Source organism: Conger conger, chromosome 19 (assembly GCF_963514075.1).
Source record: "Conger conger chromosome 19, fConCon1.1, whole genome shotgun sequence".
Lineage (NCBI taxonomy): Eukaryota > Metazoa > Chordata > Actinopteri > Anguilliformes > Congridae > Conger > Conger conger.
The window spans coordinates 13,236,675-13,259,174 of record NC_083778.1 but is presented as its reverse complement, the minus strand read 5'-3'; the positions used below and the strand labels follow the sequence as shown (position 1 = coordinate 13,259,174).

The 22,500-nt window shown below is 50.1% G+C and overlaps 1 protein-coding gene across 3 annotated transcripts in view; it reads right to left on the bottom strand.

Moving 5' to 3' along the window:
• The window catches only part of LOC133119084 (myotubularin-related protein 5-like), a 67,614-nt gene that overhangs the window by 11,329 nt on the left and 33,785 nt on the right, over positions 1-22,500 (bottom strand). For 2 of the 3 annotated variants that reach the window (XM_061229488.1, XM_061229489.1), the window contains 20 exons: positions 21,090-21,218; positions 20,345-20,443; positions 18,795-18,999; positions 17,597-17,709; positions 16,936-17,085; positions 16,679-16,747; positions 15,802-15,960; positions 15,011-15,276; positions 12,852-13,024; positions 12,113-12,186; positions 10,840-11,032; positions 10,580-10,707; positions 10,002-10,177; positions 8,257-8,334; positions 6,815-6,951; positions 4,823-5,030; positions 3,190-3,386; positions 2,334-2,474; positions 1,594-1,689; positions 1-75 (listed from right to left, as the gene is read on the bottom strand). In XM_061229488.1, coding sequence (XP_061085472.1) covers positions 1-75; positions 1,594-1,689; positions 2,334-2,474; positions 3,190-3,386; positions 4,823-5,030; positions 6,815-6,951; positions 8,257-8,334; positions 10,002-10,177; positions 10,580-10,707; positions 10,840-11,032; positions 12,113-12,186; positions 12,852-13,024; positions 15,011-15,276; positions 15,802-15,960; positions 16,679-16,747; positions 16,936-17,085; positions 17,597-17,709; positions 18,795-18,999; positions 20,345-20,443; positions 21,090-21,218 — 2,866 coding nt within the window. The remainder of the gene's footprint in view (positions 76-1,593; positions 1,690-2,333; positions 2,475-3,189; positions 3,387-4,822; positions 5,031-6,814; positions 6,952-8,256; positions 8,335-10,001; positions 10,178-10,579; positions 10,708-10,839; positions 11,033-12,112; positions 12,187-12,851; positions 13,025-15,010; positions 15,277-15,801; positions 15,961-16,678; positions 16,748-16,935; positions 17,086-17,596; positions 17,710-18,794; positions 19,000-20,344; positions 20,444-21,089; positions 21,219-22,500) is intronic. The other variant, XM_061229490.1, reaches the window with a different exon arrangement.

Sequence of the window (22,500 nt, the reverse complement as noted above, 5' to 3'; positions counted from 1 at the left end):
CTCTGGGACTGTTTCGGCCCGCCCCGGAAGCTCTGGGTTGAGAGAGGGAAACGACCCCCGCCCTTTGACCCAGCGCTAGGGGTTAAACAGGACAGAGAGGCCCGTTACCATGGATACAGCCGCTCACCAGAAACCACACAGAACCGCCTTCCGCCTCCTCCACCTACACACAGCACCCATCGTACACGGCCCATCCTCATCTTTGAGTGGCTTAGTTCTGAGTGGCGGTGTTCTAGCTGCCAACTGTGGCATGCTAGTTTGAAAGTTGATTGTACTCTTCAAGGGTTCTGAATTTCTGTATGTTTACACTTGGACTCGGAACTGTACTGTCCTCTCAGGTCCACTTTGCACTTGTTCTTGTGTTTGATTTGCACTTTGTTGTACGTCGCTCTGGATAAGAGCGTCTGCTAAATGCCACGTAATGTAAAGTAACGTAATGTTTAATTTAACTCAGAGGGAGTGGAACAGCCAGTGCAGTAAACACTGTAAATAGCCAGCTTCATTTTAGAGGCATGCAAGGCAGGATTTTTTTTAAGCCTCGCTGTGGTTGTGTGTTTACGATCAAAGACGTCTCCTCCCCCGTCCTCAACCCTGCCCACTCAGCTCCGACTACATTTCAAATCTGTTCTACTGCTTTTGTCTTTATACAGTGTCTCCGTTTTTCGATTCCAAGGTTGACTGTTTTTTTTTTAACAGCCCCCACAGGCTGTGTCACCACACTCACCCCTCCTCCGCAAACAGAACAGAACATAAAAATGTTTTATTTTAGAATAGCAAATACAGCGAATGGAGAATTTATTTATCAACATAGATGCATCATGGATATGGCTTAAAATGGTTATTTAAAAATATTTTCATGGTAAATATCCCGTACAGTATTGCCATTAAAAGCCTAATACACTCGAATCTTAGGTGTGTGGGCGGGACTTTTGCAATGCATGCTAGCCTTTTCTGGAATTTGCACAGGCAGGCAGCCATTTTAAGATGGCGTCAACGAGTGTGAAAAGACTGACCTTTCACAAAGCGCTTAAAGGGTGGGGCTACAATGAGCTGTCAATCACTGACTTGTTTGAACAGACCAAAATGCCTGGCTCTCCACAGCAGCATATGATTGGTTCAGACCAGCGAATCAGAGAGAATACTGCCGGCACCGTGCACTTTTGGCTGCATCAAAACTTCCATCTGCTATGATGAGTGCAAATGTTTCCTGTTATACACTGCAAAAAAAAAAAGTCTTGTCTAGTCAATGGTCAAGACATTTTTTTTTCTCAAGTAGAAAATATTAGCTTTTTAGTTTAGATTTTTAGCTTTTTGTCTTATTAACCTGTCCAAGCGATTTTGATTTGTTAAAATTGATTTATTTTGTGGGTTTAGGTCTGGCCTGCGCTCCGCTGCTACTCTGTAAAACATCTCTGAGAAGGTCTTCTACAAAAATACGATACTCAAATAAAACCGAATTGAACTGAATTACTTCGCATAAAAGCAGAAGAAACAGGATTTTAACCCTCAGGATGACACAAAAACACCTGTTAGGATTGTCGTATTGTGGCCGTTTGCGGCCTGAATCTGCGGCGTTGACAGACCGACTCTCACCTCCCCTGCTGAAGGTCCCAGAGGCCTCCTCTCTGCCTCCCATCACCTGCTTCATGAGGGCTCCGATCTTAGGCTGCCTCAGCCGGTCCGACGTGTCTGGACCCCGGGAAAACACAGAGGAGCGCGCTGTCAACCTCAGACCGCGACCGCGCCCCCGCCCCGCCCCGCCCCGCCCCGCCCACACCCGTGGCTGCAGGATTGGTCGCCCACACAAATCCCAAACCCGACTGCAGTTCCCACAGTTTGGCTCGTTGAGCTTGGCTGCAAAGGATTGCCTCAGAATATAGAAGGTGGTGGGTTGGGCAGGGGGTGGTGTTGTTGGGGGGTGCCTGGGGATGGTGAGGAAAATGGGGGGCATTGCAAAAAGTCTTCAGTGTTTTTGTCTTGTAACGAGACTTAATATCACTTAAGTTACATTTTCTTATTCCATTGTTACATCTTAGAACCTCATTGGCAATATTTCTGCCTGATTTAGCAAAAGAAAAACTAAAATAAATGTCTCAGTATAAGAGGAAAATGCAATAATTATTTTGCAAAAAAGGTTAGCAAAAAAACTGTAATAAATGTCCCGGTATAAGAGGAAAATGCAATAATTATTTTGCAAAAAAGGTTGGCCAAAAAACTGTAATAATTGTCTCAGTATAAGAGGAAAATGCAATGATTATTTTGCAAACAAGGTAATAGAAATACGATGTTGAGTGTAGATATAAGGCGATAGGCTTCTCGGTGGCGGGCCCTACCGGAGGCACTCATGTGGGCGGAGCTGAAGCCGCTGAGCGTGCTGCGTCCGCTGGGCTCGGAGTACGAGGGCATGGAGCTGATTATGGCCTGCAGGTACTTCTCCTGCTCCAGGCTGCTGGAGTCCGTCTGCGAGGGGCCTGCTGGGGGGGGGGGGGGGGAACCCAGACACGGCCCTGTCAATCATGACTGTACCCACTCAGTCAATATGCTGTACAGTAAAAACAGCAACTCACTGTGTGTCCATTTCTGTACAACTATAGGCTAGGGTGTGTCACCTGGGCTGGGGGTGTTAGGGGTGTTAGGGGTGTAGGTGAGTGTGTTACCTGAGCTGGGAGTGTTAGGGGTGTAGGAGGGGTGTTACCTGTGCTGGGGCTGTTAGGGCAGGTGTGTTACCTGGGCTGGGGGTGTTAGGGTAGGTGTGTTACCTGGGCTGGGGGTGTTAGGGGAGGTGTGGTACCTGTGCTGGGGGTGTTAGGGGAGGTGTGTTACCTGTGCTGGGGGTGTAGGGGAGGTGTGTTACCTGGGCTGGGGGTGTTAGGGTAGGTGTGTTACCTGGGCTGGGGGTGTTAGGGGAGGTGTGGTACCTGTGCTGGGGGTGTTAGGGGAGGTGTGGTACCTGTGCTGGGGGTGTTAGAGGAGGTGTGTTACCTGTGCTGGGGGTGTAGGGGAGGTGTGTTACCTGGGCTGGGGGTGTTGGGGGTGTAGGGGAGGTGTGGTAACTGGGCTGGGGGTGTTAGGGGAGGTGAGGTACCTGTGCTGGGGGTGTTAGGGGAGGTAAGGTACCTGTGCTCGGGGAGTTGGGGGTATAGGGGAGGTGTGTTACCTGTGCTGGGGGCGTTGGGGGAGGTGTGTTACCTGTGCTGGGGGCGTTGGGGGACTTGAAGAAGCCTGCCACGCCCTTGCCGTGGAGGCCGGCGGAGCGCAGGAGCACGGCCTTGGTGCGGGAGCTCCTCCAGCACACCACGGGGAAGCGGCTCTGCCTGTAGCAGCGCGAGATCCGCTGGATGGGCCCGTCCGGGATGCTCTGGGGCACGACCAGCAGCCCGGGGTAACTGCGCCGCGGGAGAGCAGGGCGTCAGTAACGCACGACCCTCCTGTGACTCAACACTGTCGCAACCTCACACTCGCTTCACATCGCAGCGCGGTCGGTTAGCGATCCGCCAGGTCTGAACACGCACGCACGCACACGCAATTTAGTTGATAAATGCAAATTCATAAAAATGCCCATGGCTGCTATTACGAAATGGATTTTAAAGAAATAAAGAGGAATTGAGCCATGCATCATCACACTGACGCGGCCATTGTTAATACAGTATTTTAAGTGCTGTGTAATGTAAACCCCTTGAATAGCAAGGAAACACTTGTGCAACTGCACACAGTCCTGTTAAGAGCTAAAACTAGGTGGATTTAGGAAATAACATGTATATTTATAGAAACACTTACACATGCTTATTCTACAATGTACAGTGTGTTCACAAAAAACAATGGGCCTCATTTACTCAAACCCAGCACGTACCTAATAACACAAGCAACGATTGGTGCAAAACATAGACTGTGCCCAAAGGTTGTGCGTGTGCTAAAGGTCTCTAAATCAGGCTCAATGTGTATCTACTCTGAAGGAATATTGTAGATTGAGAACAACTTCTGGCAATGGAAATCTGAAGTAAAGCATGTTGTTCAGTGACCAGATCGGCTCTACTCCAGACTTGGGTCAAATACGTAACTGTTTTGGATTCAAATACTTTTCTATGCTTTACTAAGCTCGGCTGGTGTACTGGAACCACAAAGTGCAAACCCAGCCATCTGGTCCATTTGCACCAGGCAAGATCAGTGGAGCACAGAGAAGTATTTGAATTCCTAAACAGTGAGGTATTTGACCCAGGCCTGGTCCCACCTGTCAGGGCATTGGGGGTATTGGGGAGGTGTGTTACCTGTGCTGGGGGCATTGGGGGTATTGGGGAGGTGTGTTACCTGTGCTCAGGGCATTGGGGGTGTAGGGGAGGTGTGGTACCTGTGCTTGGGGCATTGGGGGTATTGGGGAGGTGTGTTACCTGTGCTGGGGGCATTGGGGGTATTGGGGAGGTGTGTTACCTGTGCTGGGGGCATTGGAGGTATTGGGGAGGTGTGGTACCTGTGCTGGGGGCATTGGAGGTATTGGGGATGTGTGGTACCTGTGCTGGGGGCATTGGGGGTATTGGGGAGGTGTGTTACCTGTGCTCGGGGCATTGGGGGTATTGGGGAGGTGTGTTACCTGTGCTGGGGGCGTTGGGGGTGTAGGGGAGGTGTGTTACCTGTGCTCGGGGCGTTGGGGGTATTGGGGAGGTGTGTTACCTGTGCTGGGGGCGTTGGGGGTGTAGGGGAAGTGTGTTACCTGTGCTGGGGGCGTTGGGGGTGTAGGGGAGGTGTGTTACCTGTGCTGGGGGCGTTGGGGGTGTAGGGGAGGTGTGTTACCTGTGCTCGGGGCGTTGGGGGTGTAGGGGAAACGCACCTGCGACACACGCTGTACATGCGGTTGAGCGTGGAGATGCGGAACGGCTCGCTCTTGGAGCGCGTCAGGCTGCTACTGAGCGTGCCCAGGCCCAGCCGCTGGTAGTCGCGGCAACAGGCCCGCTCCACCACGCTGCTCATGGTCTGGCGGTCTGACGGCTTGATGGTGGAGGACAGGGTGAGGGAGCTCTGCTCCGCCTCCTCGGACACTGCGACACAAAATGGAGTCACAGTGATGAAACAAAATGGAGTCACAGTGATTAAACAAAATGGAGTCACAATGATTAAACAAAATGGAGTCACAGTGATGAAACAAAATGGAGTCACAATGATGAAACAAAATGGAGTCACAATGATTAAACAAAATGGAGTCACAATGATGAAACAAAATGGAGTCACAATGACTAAGCAAAATGGAGTCACAATGATTAAACAAAATGGAGTCATGTGTATATTGGAGTCATACATGTGTAGCTTGGAGTCTTGCGGGTGCAGCATGGAGTATCGTAAATGGTAAATGGTAAATGGCTGGTATTTAAATAGCGTCTTTATCCAAAGTGCTGTACAATAGATGCTTCTCATGCCATTCATACACACACTCACACACCAACAGCGATTGGTTGCCATGCAAGGCACCAACCAGCTCATCAGGAGCCTTTGGGAGTTAGGCGTCTTGCTCAGAATCACTTCGACACACCCAGTCTGGGATCGAACATTCGGCAAACATTCGGACTGCCAGACGACTGCTCTTACCGCCTAAGCCAATGTCGCCAATGTGTGCCAAAAGGATGGAGTCATACACCTTGCTTGTATTACTGTCACGGCACTACAGGGTGGTCTGCTTGAGTTGCAAAAGCATCGAGCAACAAACAATTATTTCAACATAAATTTCCTTTGTAAAGGCCAATATATCAAATAATATTTGGTTGGACTGACACACTGACTAATCTAGCACCGACCGGCAGGATGGATGGCACAGGCCCAAGTGCTTCAGTGCCAATACACTTACACAGCCTGCTTCTGTTTATTCCTGCGAGCACTGATACCTTATCAGTGCAGTTATTGGTGCGTGTATATGCATGTGGACGGATTGTAAATAAAAAGTCAAACATTGCTGTTTAAACACTAACATCAAGAAAAATGATAATGAATTGTTCTGCCAAAGCTCAGCACCTTCCTGGTTCTGATACATTTGAAGGCCCGGCAGTAGCATAAAAATAATGCATGAGTCACAAAACGTGAGGAGAAAAGAACAAGTAAAATAAATCAATCGTAATCGAGATTTAGAAATCATAAGGAAGCAATTGACAAGTTTCTGGAAACAGACAACATCCTTTTCACAGAGAACAACAAACAGGAAATCTGACACATCCAAGAATATTTGCTGCAACAACAGTGTGGTGCAAGCTATACACTGCCAAAAATGACTCTGGACAAACATTTTAGTCAAGTCATGAGATTCAAGATCTTATTGTGTTCTCTCAAATAGAAAATATTAGCTTGCTTTAAAGGTACAATCGGTAATTTTGGACTTTTACATTACATTATTGGCATTTGGCACTCTTATCCAGAGCGACGTACAGTTATTTAGACTAAGCAGGAGACAATCCTCCCCTGCAGCAATGCAGGGTTATGGGCCTTGCTCAAGGGCCAAACGGCTGTGAGGATCTTATTGTGGCTACACCGGGATTAGAACCACCGACCTTGCGGGTCCTAGTCATGTACCTTAACCACTACGCGACAGGCTGCCCCTTTTAACGGTTAGGAGAGGAATAACAAATACAAATACGCTGAAACCACAACACTGTTTATCCCTCCCCCTTCTCTATGAACGCGCTGAAGTTGAAACACCATTGGCTGTGGCAATTAGAACCAATTTTCAACCAATGAGCTTGAATTATTGTACAGCTATACAATGTTTTGGTAGTGTGTCTCAGTATAAGAGGAAAATACGTAGTGATTGACGTATTTTCAGGGTTTTTTTGCAGTGTACCTGAGATTTCATCCTCCTCCCCCTGGGACTGCAGACTGGTCCGACTCTCCCACGTGGGCGGCGAGTACTTCTTCCGGGTCACGACCTGTCGACCAATCGTCCGCTTGGCGCTCTTCACCAGGTTTTTGGAGAGAGTTCTACAGGAGAGTGAGGGGGAGGGGCGGGACAGACAGACGGATCGACGGAGAGAGAGAGAGAGAAAGCGTTTCAGGTGATGCACTTCTGGAGTATTTCTTTTTGGGTGAATGAGCAATGCTCAGCGCCATTCCCATGCAGCCAGCCCAAGCCACCGTGTGATGAAAAAGAGAAAGGCGGTATTGGCGGTATTGGCGGTATTGGCGGGATCGGTCCCACGCCAGGACCCGTGAGAAAGCAATGCAGTGCCTGTGAGCCCCAGCAGTCCGGCGGTGATCGAGGAACACAGAGTAGACAGAAGAGACAGAGGAAACCGTGTTAAAGGTGAACCAGTGTGGAGAGGTGTGACCGGAAATTATGAGGCAGAGACGGGGGGAGAGAGAGACGTGACAGGCGGAGCCGATGGTGTGTAACGAACCCCCCTCCGCCCCAGCGCCCCGCCCCGCCCTGCCCCCCCGGCAGGCCGACGGGTCGCGGCACGCTTTTAATCCCGCCAGGGTGGCTCCTGACGGGCGGGGGAGGTGAACCCTCCAGGCACATCAAAGCGCACGGTTACCATGACTCCCAATGGCGGCAGAATGAGATATTACTCATTGTGTGTGTGTGTGTGTGTGTGTGTGTGTGTATATGCGCATGTGTGTGCGTGCATCTGTTTTTGTGCGGTGTGTGTGTGTGTGTGTGTGTGCGCGCATGTTTGTGTATTTCTGTGAGCATGCGCATTTGGGTGTGTGAGTGTGTGTGTGCATGTGTGAATGTACAAGGCCTCCAATCATGAGCTACAGAGGGGACTGAGAAATCAGAGGTGTCCAAGGCATGCAGAAAGGAATCAGGTCCAGATTCTAGATCCTTCACGGGTCTGAAATAGGCACTAGCACTGGCACAGGTCAGAGGTCAGAGGCCAGAGGCCAGAGGCCAAAGGATGACCTCGTGACGGCTCACCTATCAGAATGGGGAATGTTAACGGCCTTGAGGTCGTTTATTTACTGGCCAAACGAAAGGAAAATTACGTGCGAGTGTGAGAATCGCACCATTACGTCAAAACTCCGCTTTCATCTTCATCCAAATAGAGCGTTCAACTGCAAGTTTAGACAGAGGATAAAGAAAAAAAAAAAAAAAAAAAACACACAAAAAAAAAAACAAACGCTTCAAACGAGTGGTTTACAGAGCCGTGAGAAAATGAGGTCTCTCCGTTCGCTGGGGGCTAAAGTTACCCCGCATGCGGGTTCGACTGAGTACCGGCGCTAATCAGTGCTAATGCCTCGTTCAACACCCCGAGCGGAGGGGAGGAGGGGTCTCCGTGGCCTTACGTGGTGGAGTGGCCCACGCGGCCCAGCGTGCAAACGCCCGACTTGAGGCCGTGGAGCAGCTCGTGAGCCTGCCAGGGGCTGCGGCACAAACACACCGTCAGCCGAGCGGGGAGACAAAATGGCCGCCGATGCCACCGCTGTCTCCTCCCGACGTCACCTGACCCCCGGGCGGCGCGCGTGGGGGTGGGGGGGCGGGGGGGGTCACTTCACCCCAGGCCCCGAAGGGAGCATCTGAAAGTCCCGCCAAGCTGGCGGCTTTCGCTTTTTTTTTTAGGTTGCGACTCAAAAGGTGTCACTTCACCGTCACACAGCGTTCATGCGGCCAATGATTTTCGTCAGCGACAAAATTCAATGAATAAGACAAGACATTTTTTTTAAAAAAGAACAAGATTAAACAATAACCTGATGATACTTGGAAAGGCCAGTTTACGGTTAGGTGATGATTGTTACGATCGATGCCAAAGGTGATTATCGCATTTACAGCACCTTAGTTCAGACTAGGGCCGCACACAATTTGTGCTGTTGCCATCATGATTGTGACTATCGCTGAGAATTAAATTTTATTCCACTTTTACCCCATTTACTCCCGGCACAGTTATTATGAACATTATGATCAAATGTTCTCCTGTAATCTTTAGCTAGGTGTAAAGTCATCAACAGCCCTAACCTCAAAATAGACAAAATGGAAGAACACACATTCGCTGAGCTTGACGAATACAATGACAATATTTCTGTGCCTGTATGCTGCCGACCAGACAGACGAAAAGCTCAATATCAAAGTCAAGCAACGATGAAATGTTGAGGAGAACATAGCGAAATCCATCAGCCAATCACACACTGCCTAAATGAAAACTGGCCTTAAGACTAGCTCCAAACCAAACCCCCACCCCCCCTACCCCCTCCCCCCTGCCAACCTTTGGGGGTCAACTGTATGCCCTTCAACACACCATGACAAACCCCTGCCCACACATACAAAAGTGAAAGGCCAAAATGAAAAAAACTATTAGAATCGGCAGACCAATCAAAGGTGACAGTAACGGAAATAACCACACATTTCAACAGTGGCATCTCTGAACACACAACGAATCATGGCTACAGCAGTAGAAATAAGCCTAATAACTACCTTATAAAGTGCTCACTGAGTGTATATATAGGGCCTTAAGGCTAGTTATTCAGCCTGATCTTACTTTAGAGACTGGTTCTTCAGCCTAATCTTACTTTAGAGACTGGTTCTTCAGCCTGATCTTACTTTAGAGACTGGTTCATCAGCCTGATCTTACTTGAGAGACTGGTTCTTCAGCCTGACCTTACTTTAGAAACTGGTTCTTCAGCCTGATCTTACTTGAGAGACTGGTTCTTCAGCCTGATCTTACTTTAGAGACTGGTTCTTCAGCCTGATCTTACTTTAGAGACTGGGTCTTCAGCCTGATCTTACTTGAGAGACTGGTTCTTCAGCCTGATCTTACTTTAGAGACTGGTTCTTCAGCCTGATCTTACTTTAGAGACTGGTTCTTCAGCCTGATCTTACTTGAGAGACTGGTTCTTCAGCCTGACCTTACTTTAGAAACTGGTTCTTCAGCCTGATCTTACTTGAGAGACTGGTTCTTCAGCCTGATCTTACTTTAGAGACTGGTTCTTCAGCCTGATCTTACTTTAGAGACTGGGTCTTCAGCCTGATCTTACTTGAGAGACTGGTTCTTCAGCCTGATCTTACTTTAGAGACTGGTTCTTCAGCCTGATCTTACTTTAGAGACTGGTTCTTGTCCTTGCTCTTGTGCTCGACCGCCATCTTGCCGAAATGGCCGGCGGTAAAGGCGAAGGTGCCGTGGACGTGCTGCGGGTAGCGCAGCTTGTGCAGATGTTTCCGGAAGACCTCCGCCAGGTCGCAGGCCACCTCCTCGTCAAAGGCGATCTTCATCAGCTGCGGAGAAGAGGGGTTATGTGCATTCCTTGCGTGCAACAGATGGGCAAGTCACGCAAAAGCACATTGAAACCCTTTCAGATGTGAGAGCATAAATACTGTCCCCGATTAGGATGTTCTTAACTGAACGCTCTAATGATGACGGAACACTGAGAACACTGACTTATAATTTAAACAAAAACATTCCAAAAAAAAAAACGAGAGTCTTCAAAGGGTAATTACAGAACTACGTTATCAGACAGATATCAGCGAGCTACAGAACTCGGGGCTGTTCACAAGAGCAGGGGCATTTGGGGCATGAGGGAGAAGCCTCTGTCACTTTCAAAACCCAGGCCTCGTCCATGAACAGCACCTGCAGGGCCGCAACCCAAGAGCTACCGGAGGGCGGGGCTCCACTCTTACCTGGAAGGATCCGGATCGCAGCTGCAGGCCCTCCTGGATGAACTGGTCCATGGGCAGGCAGACGGAGATCTTCTTCTCCTTGGTGAGCGAGGCCACGGGGAAGGACCGGGTCAGCACCTGCTCCCCCACTGTGGAGGCAAGGAGGAAGTGGGGGGGGCCCCCCCCAAACGTTAGTGTTAGCGTTAGCGGCCTCGCTGATTTACAGCCCCGTGGGGGTCACAGCGGGGTCAAGGGGGTGGGGGGTCAGAGACTTAACTCACCCAGGGGGTCGGTTGGGGTGCCTTTGAAGATGAGGCGGTAGGTGGTGAGGAAGATGGCCCCCTCGGCGGGCAGCAGGGGCGGACCCCCCGTGACCCCGGTGACCTCGTCCCGCCCGTCCGGAAGGAGGTGGACCCTCATGCCCTCCATCACCAGCTCCTCCCCCAGGAGCAGAGCGGGCATCAGCAGTTTGGGCTGCGGGACACAGAGGGGGGTACGAGGCACCCAGCGTCAGGACAACCCAACGGCAGGACAACCCAGCATCAGGACAACCCAACAGCAGGAGCACAAGCATTGTCTACATGGCCAGCTTTCCCCCGATACTACCCGTCCACCATTTTGTGTGAACCTCATATGTTCGCCAACATCTAAGCAGCAAATGAAAAACACACAGAGCCTCATCACTTTTTCGCAAAAAAGAAGTAATTATCAAACAAAACATTAACGCTCAAAAATGATTTCAGCATGGTTCGAAAGCGGCGAACACACGCTAAACATAAACATACGAATCTGAGGTTTCTGCCTTCAGGGCGTGTAGCGAAGCCGAGATCACTTTCACTGCCCCTTTCCCGTTACCGCTCTCAGTTACACAGTCAGACAGAGGGCCAGCTACGCCGCAGCGAGCCAAGACGGACCCCGTTTCAGCTCTGGCAATGTGAACCGGGGGGAGCTGACGGGAGACTGCATTGAGAGACCTGCTGGAGGTAGGGCTAACGCTAATGCGCGTGTTGGAAGGTGACGGAGCCAGGCGCTTAAGAGCCTCGTTGGCCGTTACAGCCGTGGGATTAGCGATGCCGCACGGAAACGGCGCTCTCCAGCGGGAGCCGGGCGGCTGGTTATCTGGGCCTTCGGGCCTGCGGGAGATCACCGGGAGGTGAATGCCGCAGATGAATGCCTTCCTTTGTCTCTATGAGACAGGCAGGTAGAGACTAACTCAATATCTGGGTCTTTTTTTTTTTTTTTTAAAGGGAAAGCTTAGATTATGATGATAACGCATTCCGCAAAGCCTAAGCTGTGCTACTTTTGAAGGAAGAACGGGAGAAAAGCCTCTTTCCTTTTTTCGTAAAAAGGATGGACTCCTCCTTAAATTACTCCATTATGAGATGTACCTGCCCCCATCTGCCTAAATGGGACATGTTCAGCCTGATGTGTCGGCCATCTTTCCTCCTGGCACACGAGTTTCAGATAAGTGCGCTCCCACGCAACAACCGTGCTCTACCACAGCTCGACAGCCTCTCGTGAAGCGTGAGGGTAAAACAGACACATCCGGGTTACCTTCTGGATCGGGGGCAGTCTCTTACTCTCCCTGTGGACCGCATCCAGGGTCTCGATGTGCATCTGAACGATGTCTGCGGAGCGGAGAGGAGAGGAACAGAACAGAGCAGAGGAGTGCAGAGGAGATCAAAGCAGGAGCACTGTCATGTAAACTGTAAAAGTGTAAAACAGACTGTAAAAGTATAAAACAGACTCAAGTTGACGCAAGGCCTGCTGAGCAACAGCAAGGTGATTAAGGATGCCATTGAAGTACAGCAATTTATGCATGAGCCTTTTCTACAATAGGACTTACCTCTCTCACCTAGAATAGGGCCTACCTCTTGCCTAGAATGGGGGCTACCTCTCTTGACCAGAATGAGGCCTACTGTAGCTCCCTTGCCTAGAATGGGGCCCAATTCTCTTACCTAGAATGGGGTCTACCTTTCTTGGCCAGAATTAAGCCTACTGTAACTCCCTTGCCAAGAATGGGACAGAATTCTCTCACCTATATTGGGGCATAAACCTCTCTCCTACAATGGGGCCTACACCTCTCTCTCTAAATGGGGGCCTACCTCTTTTACCCATAATGGGGCCTACCTCTTGCCGAGAATGGGGTCTACCTCTCTTGACCAGAAAGAGGCCTACTGTAACTCCTTTGCCTAGAACGGGGCCCAATTCTCTTACCCACAATGGGGCGTACCTCTCTCTCTCTCTCTAAAGGGGGCCTACCGCTCACTCCCGGCGGGGGGGAACACAGTACCTGGGATCATGGTGTGCAGGGCCTTCAGGTGCTCGTTGGTCACGCCGCTCTCGTTGCACACCTTGTCCACGAAGCGGTTGATGAAGCGCACCACCGAGTTGGCCACGTCCGAGCTCTCCACGTCCTCGAAGCCGCTCTCCGTGTCGTAGCTGCCCGCCACACTGCCCGCGATGCTGAGAGCGCAAAACAAACACGGACCCGGTCCAGCCCATGAACCGCGACAGACTCAGCAGCACCGCCGCGTGAACTCAGCGGAAAAAAAAAACTAAACCAGTCAATCTCAACATTACATTACATTACATTAATGGCATTAACCGACCTTGCGTGTCCCAGTCATTTACCTTAACCACTACGCTACAGGCCGCCCCAAGCAAACACTTTCGCCTTATATTTAGGTTTCAAATATTATTTCCATTACTTTTTTTACTAAATAAGATACAAATGTCGTATTAAACAGTTTTACCGTCGCATTATGATTTGCCCTAATGGGGTAAGAAAATTGTCAAGCAAACAATAACTTCACGATTTTTAAAAACATGACTACAAGACAAAAAACACTTCTTAAGACAGACCATTTACATTTTACATTTTTGTCATTTAGCAGACGCTTTTAATCCAAAGCGATAGTGCATAGGTTCTTCCACAAGTTAAAGCATCACATCCATAATTAGTAAAATACACAAAGTGTTGTTCTAAACATATAGTCATCATAAGTGCAATTTTTCTTTTTTGGGGGGGGGGGGGGGGGGTTAGACAAGAGGGATAGGGATATCAGAAAGGGGGGCGGGGGAGACCAGGAGGGAGGACTAAGACCATTTTGTGAGCGACTCTGTGAAGCAGCCCCTAATATTTTTGAGTCACTGGACTCGCCTCTGGGGCTCCCCGTAAGTCTCAGGATCCTAAATTAAGAATCTGTGGAGAACGACCTCACTTCCTGCAACAGCTGCCGTGCTACACGGGGGGGATCAAGTGTGCGCCCCAGGACCCCAACATTCACAACTTCAGGGAGGATTAGCTGGGGGAGGACCAGAGAGGGGGGGTGGAGGGCTTTTTGATTTTAGGCATTGAGACTGCTGAAGTGTGAAATAATCCATGTGCAAGTGGTTCATTTAGTAGGATATGTGGCAAAAGTAAATGGTTGTGCTGTAATTATCCCTCTTTTACTCTCTCCACATGATTTCTCACCACCACTGTTTGCTGTTTGGAGGTTCGGGCCTGGCGTTTGCCCTCGTTTACCCTTCTGTTACTCTGTGGAGTGTCTCGGTGACAGTTCTCTGTAAAAAGCGGCTATACAAATAAAATTGACTTGAGTTGACTTGACATTTTGTGCCGTGCACCCAGCAGACATCATTACTCACAGCTCTGTCAATGACCCCACTATCGCAGCAGACAAAAGCAATCAATACGAGTAAATATTGACACAGCCTCTGTGACGCTGAAGAGGAGCGTCGCTTTGCCTCCTTGACGTTACTCGAGGACAAACAGTCGGCAGGTGTCTGCGACACTGAGGCTATTGGGAAAATCTGGGTTTGTGAAGTTACCCGTTTGTGACGTGACCTGTGTCCGTGGCTGATCAACATTGTGCAAAACAGTACAGTACGCATTGGTACAGTCAATCGCCACTGATGACACCTGTCAGCGATGTTAACTATCAGTGATCTTACCGGTTGGCCCTGTTGGTGACGTAGTTGTTGTAGACGTACCTGTTGGTGACGTAGCTGTTTGTGATGTAGCTCTTACTGACGTACCTGTTGGTGACATAGCTGTCGGCACGGTTACCTGTTGGTGACGTAGCTGCTGCTGACGTACCTGCTGGTGACGTAGCTGTTGCTGTCGTACCTGTTGGTGATGTAGCTGTTGCTGACGTACCTGTTGGTGACGTACCTGTTGCTGTCGTACCTGTTGCTGTCGTACCTGTTGATGACGTAGCCGTTGGCACGGTTACCTGTTGGTGACGTAGCTGTTGCTGACGTACCTGTTGGTGACGTACCTGTTGCTGTCGTACCTGTTGGTGACGTAGCCGTCGGTGCGGTTACCGGTTGGTGACGTAGCCGTCGGCGCGGTTACCTGTTGGTGACGTACCTGTTGCTGTCGTACCTGTTGGTGACGTAGCCGTCGGCGCGGTTACCTGTTGGTGACGTAGCCGTCGGCGCGGTTACCTGTTGGTGACGTAGCTGTTGCTGACGCTCTCCAGGTCGCCCAGGCCGGAGCCGCGCAGCAGGCGGCTCTTGCTGGTGTCGAGCGGCAGCAGCAGGTAGCTCATGCGGCTGGCGTAGTGGATGGCCTGGCTGAACACCGTGCTCTCCTCCTTCTGCACCAGCTCCTGCTGCTTGTCCCCGCTCAGCGAGGGCCACAGGCGCAGCTGCTCCGACGCCATCTCCAGGGCCGAGGGGTCCCGTCCGCCCTCCCCGCCCGGCCCCTCGCCCTGGGGGGGGAGGTGGGGGAGAGGACGGGTCACACTGCGAGAAGCGACTGTTTTAACTCGCGTTTTAGTTTTGTAATAATCACAATCTTTTTTTTTTTTTCTTTCTCTCAAGTAGAAAATATTTTCCTTAAAATGAGACTAAAACCAAAAATAAGTCAGTTTTAGTTTTATATCTTGACTTAAAATCCTATTTTGATTACTTTATTTTTTACAAAAAGACAGAGAGAGTTTGACTCATTTCAAAATTGGTCATTGGGGTAAGAAAATTTAAATTCAACAGTAACTTAAAACAAGTTTTTTTTTTTTTTTAAGTCTCATTACAAGACTAAAATACTAGTGAAGACAGACGTTTGCAGTGTGGGGCCACTCAGGAGAAAAAGAGCCGCAATGTTTCACTCCACAGCGCTAACGAGAGCAGCTAACGACAGCCGCGCTCCACAAGCTCCTTCAGAGCCAAGGACCCTCAGACGAGAGGCCCCTTCTTCCGGACCCCTCCGCTCCGCTCCGCCCCGGCCCGGCCCTTACCGGCCCGACGTGCCCGTTCTCGCCGGCCTCCAGGTAGAGCGCCCGGATGTGGTTCTGCACGTCGCTGTAGAACATGGCCTCCCAGAACTGCATGTTGGTCCACACCGAGTGCTCCTGCACGCAGCTGTAGGCGAACTGCGTGATGCCCGCCCCCAGTTTCTGCAAAGGACGGTTTTTTTTGGGCGGAAGACGGAAGAAAGCGTGAGAAAACACCGCCAGCTCCCGGGATGATACAATACAACCGTGTCGCCAAAGCATACGAGACAGGCTCGCAAACAAAGACAGTGTAAAATGAGAGTTACGTCGTATATGTTGCTGATGTACAAACACACACGCATGCGCACACACACATACGCACATAAACACTCAGGCACTCCCAGTCCCACACACACTCTCTCACACACTCTCACACACACACGCACACACACGCACACACACACTCACACACTCTCACACACTCTCACACACTCTCACACACACACACACACTCTCACACACTCTCACACACTCTCACACACTCTCACACACTCTCACACACGCACACACACGCACACACTCTCACACACTCACACACACTCACACACTCACACACTCTCACACACGCACACACTCTCACACACTCTCACACACTCTCACACACTCTCACACACTCTCACACACTCACACACGCACACACGCACACACTCACACACACTCACACACACTCACACACACGCACGCACACGCACGCACACGCACGCACACGCACACACACACACACACACACACGCACACGCACACGCACACACAGTGTTTCACTGCTGGTTACATGTGATGGCGATGCATATGGACCTGATGGCCATTGACAGGAGTTGGCGAGAGGGTGCAGCGGACTTACTCTGCAGAAGGCAGTGACCAGGGGAAGTAGGGCGGCTGCAATACCATGCTCGTCCATGTGGGAGCAGTCCTGAGCACAGAAGTGTGATGTGAATACCAAAAATACATCGTCGGCATTGCACAAAAAATGTATTGCATCAGCAAAAAGCAGTTTTAATATCTTAAACAAAATACATTTAACTGCAATATATTGCCGTGCACTCCATCTCCATGAGGCAGGAGTAGGTGTGGGTCCTGCTGGCTGGGGCCCTGGTCTACCTGCAGCGTGCAGTTCATCATGCGCACGACGTAGTCGAACTGCTGGTCGTCCAGCACGGCGCGGTTCTGCAGGACGTGCTGGTTCAGCTCCTGGGTCAGACAGTGACGGGCCGCCCGGCCTTTCAGCGCCCGCAGCACCGCCGGCAGCAGCTAGGGGGCGAGAGGGGGGTTCAGAGGGGGGTTCAGAGGGGGGTTCAGAGGGGGGTTCCCAAATGCACACCGTCAACCTCGTCAACTAAAGTCAGCGAAGTGCAGAGATTTGTCACCGCCTGTGACCGTGTTGAGAAACGCCATTACCAGCGCCTGACCAAAGATATTTATCTTTTTCATTACTTACACGTTATTTTAGACCGGAGTTGAGTCTCCGTTGACTTTGGACAGAAAGTGTTTAAAGCAATTAAATTTTGGTTTCACAATTGCCTCTTGGCTGCTCCAACGGCTTTGTTGCGGGAATAACCATCATTTAAAACTGAAAGTAATTGGAACACCTCCAGACCGCCATTCGCTTCTCATGAACTTTCACAATCAGAGAGATGTTCCCGGCAAATAAAAGAAAAAGTTATGTAACGTGATACGGGGGGCCTTCCGGGCCAGTTCAGCAGAACGGCACCCAGGGATTTGTGATGGTTACGCAAGGGCGCGACGGCGCCGAGGAAATCACCTTTTTGGCCTCCAGCATCTTGTTCTCGAAGACGAAGGTGACGCAGCTCCGCACCACCTCCAGCCTGCGGGCGCTGTTCGCCAGGACGCTCCCGTTCCTGCGCATGACCTCGCCTGGGAAAACACCGGCGAAAACACCGTCAAAACACCGTCAAAACACCGTCAAAACGTCGTCAAAACGCCGTCAAAACGCCGTCAAAACACTGTCAGCGTGCTCTTCAGTCGAGACCCGAGAGACGGTTAAGCAGCCAGCGGGCTGCATTGGTCTAAGCAGCAGGCCAAAAACAACTAGCATAAGAACCACAAGGTGCTAAACGAACAACAAAAAGCAACCCCTTTTTAATATACATTTGTCCTGCATTCTGCCAATTCTACGGTAACCGGCATTATACCTGCAAGATATTTTAGCGGTAGGGTCCAATACAGTTACATAAAAGGCCGGCACAGTATGCTTTCATCATACCATATCATAACCCTCAGGAGGAAATAACTCTTATCAGTCTCTACTACGTAGCTGTATTGGGCTTTACCACCCCAAACATCCAGCAGTTCTAATGTCAGTTACTGTGCAATCGCCCATTTGCAACAATTCATCCCAAGCATTTTCTGTATTTTTTTAAAGTGCAATACATTGTGCAGTTTTGCACTTATTGCACATCATGTCCTGTATTTCTGCCCATTTGCTCAAAGAGGCACCTGCCCAAGAGTCACGTCCCATCTCCACGGCGACCCTATACCAGGGCTGCTCAACTTCAGGTCCCGGGGGCCGCAGTGTGTGCAGGTATTCGCTACGACCATGCGCTACACCACCTGCTTTCCCTAATCATTTTACCTGCTTGGTTCAGGAAGTGAGGCCATTAGCTGCCTGTAGCGTAGTGGTTAAGGTGCATGACTGGGACCCGTAAGGTAGCCTGGGACCCGTAGCCACAATAAGATCCGCACAGCTGTTGGGCCCTTGAGCAAGGCCTTTAACCCTGCATTGTTCCAGGGGAGGATTGTCTCCTGCTCGGTCTAATCAACTGTACGTCACTCTGGATAAGAGCGTCTGCCAAATGCCAATAATGGAATGTAATGTAATGTCATTCATGAAATCAGGTGGGGTAAACACCTCCAGGCCCGGCAGCCCCCCAGGACCTGGATGTCGAGTAGCCTGGCCTACGATACCCCTCAGCGCTCTGCCCTAAATCGGGGGGACCCACCCAGGGGGGTTCCAGAGCCCACCATGCGCTTGGCCTCGGGCCGGACGGCGGGCGGGGCGCTCTTCAGCTTGGCGGCGGCGTGCTCCACCAGGAGCTGCACGGCCACCTCGTCCAGGCGGGGGAAGGCCGTCTGCTGGAGCCGCGCGCGCGAGCCCTCCGTGGGCCTCTGCACCTTGTGCATGGCCACCGCCGGGTACGGGTTCTCCTGAGGGAGAGACACACACACACACGACGGAGAGACACACACACACACACGACAGAGAACACACACACACACACACACGCACACACACACACACGCACGACAGAGAACGCACACACACGACGCACAACAGAGAACGCACACACACACACACACACGCACGACAGAGAATGCACACACACACACACAACGCACAACAGAGAACGCACGCACACACACACACACACATACGCACGACAGAGAACGCACACACACACACACACGACGCACAACAGTGAACACACACACACATTCACGCACACACACACGCGACACACGACAGAGCACACACACACACATTCGCACGTGCACGCAACACACACACACACGGACAAGCACGCATGCACACACACATCCACATGTGCACACACACACACACACACACAGAAATACACGCACGCACACACACACTGAATTACAACAGGATACACCTCAGTAGAATCACAAGACAAAAAGCCAATCACTTATTGCCATCCACACTGTGGCATCTAAATTATATTTGAAACTTGCAGCTGTTGGAGCTGCAACACTAACCTCGATGAAAGCCACATCCTATCCACATTTGACATTTTATCCAGTTTCAAACGATCCCTGTAACCCATAAACATTCTGACTTCTGCATTTTCACTGGCCCGACAGTGACATGTGTGTTTGGAGAAAGAGCCCTTTTACACACACACAGTTCTTAAACGTGACATCAGGAACATAACCAGGTCTCCACTGGGCTGGGTTTTATTTTAATTGGACAGTGCAAGAGATTCAATAAAACAACAAGACAGGAAACAGCTTATAGGATCCTGGGGACTGGGGGGGGGGGGGTTTCCTGCTGCAGAAATTCTGAACACAAGCCACACAGAGGGAGAGAGAGAGAGAGAACAGAGAGAAAGAGAAAGAGAGAGAACACAGAGAACAGAGAGAAAGAGAAAGAGTGTGCTCATGCTAGTCAGTGCAGGGCCGAGTGTGTGCTTGAGAGCCACTCGAGCTGAGAGAGGAAGAGAACGACAGAGAGGGTGAGAATGAGTGTAACGGAGAGAGAGAGAGAGAGAGAAAGAGAGAGACGGAGAGTAAGGGACAGAAGGAGAATAAGGGAGAGAAAGAGAGAAGGAGAGAAGGACAGAGGGAGAGAAAGAGAGAAGGAGAGTAAGAGAGAGAAAGAGAGAAGGAGAGTAAGGGAGAGAAGGACAGAGGGAGAGAAAGAGAGAAGCAGAATAAGGGAGAGAAAGAGAGAAGGAGAGTGAGGGACGTTAAGGGGCAGTGAGGGACGTTAAGGGGCAGTGAGGGGCACTAAGGGGCAGTGAGGCGTCTGTACGTTTTTGAAGAGCAGCTCGGCGAGCTCCTTGGCATGGTTCAGGACCCTGCGGGGGCTCCCCTCCTCCAGGCGGATGTGCTCCATCTGAGAGCCGATGAGCTGGGGGGGGAGAGGCAGAGTCAGGGCCCAGCGTCGGGGTTCGGGGGGGTCACGGTTATTCACACCCCCGTTACCCCAAAGGGAGCAGCTTTCAAGCTATTCCTTTCTCCAACTGATAACATGTCGCCCCCAAGTGATAAAGATATTTCCGCTCCAAAAGGCCATTTTCCCATTGGACAAATGAAAGGTACAATAGGTAATTTCGGACTTCTAATGGTCAAGAGACAACAACAACAAAAACAAAAACCTTCAAACCACAACACTGTTTATCCCTCCCCGTTCTCTGTAAATGCGCTGACGTTGAAACGCCATTGGCTGTGGCAACTAGAACCAATTTTCAACCAATTAACTCAAATTATTGTACAGCTATATGTCAGGCCGTCAACTGCATATTTTGAATTTAAGGACTATAAACAAAGGCAGAGGGTGTGTCAACAGGTCAGTGGGCCTTTTTCAATGACAGGAAGGGATTTACACAGGTCTTGTAACAATGTTTTAACACAACAATCTTACCTATTGTACCTTTATAATGTCCCCTCATATACTGATGATATCCTGTGTAGATTTAACACATATATGTGTGATGTGACACACGCACTCTAAGGGAACCCCCCAACGCACCACAGGCGCAGAAGCGGACCCTCACCTCGTCGAAGAGGTCGGTGGCCCGGTACGGCGGCCCTCTCTCGGACACGAACCCGGCGAACGACATCCCGTCCAGGACCTTCATGAGGAAGTCGTCCTCGGACAGCGCCCGCTGGCCCAGGAACGCAGCCTGGGGGGGGAGGGGGGGGGGGATGGGTTAAACCAGCGCCTGTAGTGTAGCGGTTAAGGTACATGACTGGGACACGCAAGGTCAGGTGGTTCGATCCCCGGTGTAGCCACAATAACATCCGCAAAGCCGTTGGGCCCTTGAGCAAGGCCCTGAGCCCTGCATTGCTCCAGGGGAGGATTGACTCCTGCTTAGTCTAATCAACTGTAAGTCGCTCTGGATAAGAGCATCTGCCAAAATGCCATTAATGTAATGTAATGTAATGAAAAGCAGAAACTTTACTTGTTTCTATGGCAAGATAACTGTGTAATCAACTGCTGTAATTGATTCATTAAATGCAGAGTAACAACAAAACCAGGCGGCCCTGTAGCTCTCCAGGACTACGGTAGGAGACCACTGTTCTAGGGTCTTTTAGAGCACTTGTTCTTTGGTTATGGGTATGCACTTTGTTGCATGTCATTCTGGTTAAGAGTGTCTTGGCGTAAAGCCAACGACACAAAACCACATTCTACCTGTGAACTGCCGACAGGCGAAATGAAAGTAAAAGTCAAAGACAAAGCTTTTTTTTGTGTCAAAGGGCAGTACAGAGAAGTGGAAAACTACAGCACTGAAATCCCATCCGATTGGCTTTTATTCATTTATTTCCTTTAAATTCAGGGAAGTCCCACTGAGACCAAAGTCTTTCTTACAAAACATTCATAAAACATTGCACACCTTCCGTTTTTGGCCACAAAGAAGCGTTTGGGAAGCGTTTCACGGGACGGGGGAATGCCCTGAAATGCTTTATGGGAGATGATGTGGAGTGCACTATGTAGTCTCAAAAAATCCGGCATATACACTACAGTACCTTCTGATAATTTTATACACTAAAAATAAAAAATATGATAAACTACTGAAAGCAAAGCCCAGAGACAGTAGCCTCTGTTGACCTCAGAAAGAATTAGGGCTGCATGATATATTGTGTATTTACGGTCAGCAAGATAAACACATCGCACAAGACTGCTCAAACTGCAATTAATCGTATTCATTTCAATCGATGTTCTGGTAAAGTGAGTGGCTGTTCATGTGCAATTTGTTCAACAAAAGCATGGAAGAAATAATGGATTGAATTCTTTATTATTCAGTGGGCAAAGGCTATTCATTGCCTGGGGTCCATGTTAGCAGGGCACCTAGAACTGCGCACACTTCAATATTAGTTTATTTGTCCCAAGTCATATTGTCGTCGCAACATTCAACAACGTGATCGCATATCTGACCGTGACCTGCAGCCCTAGTAAGAATGCGT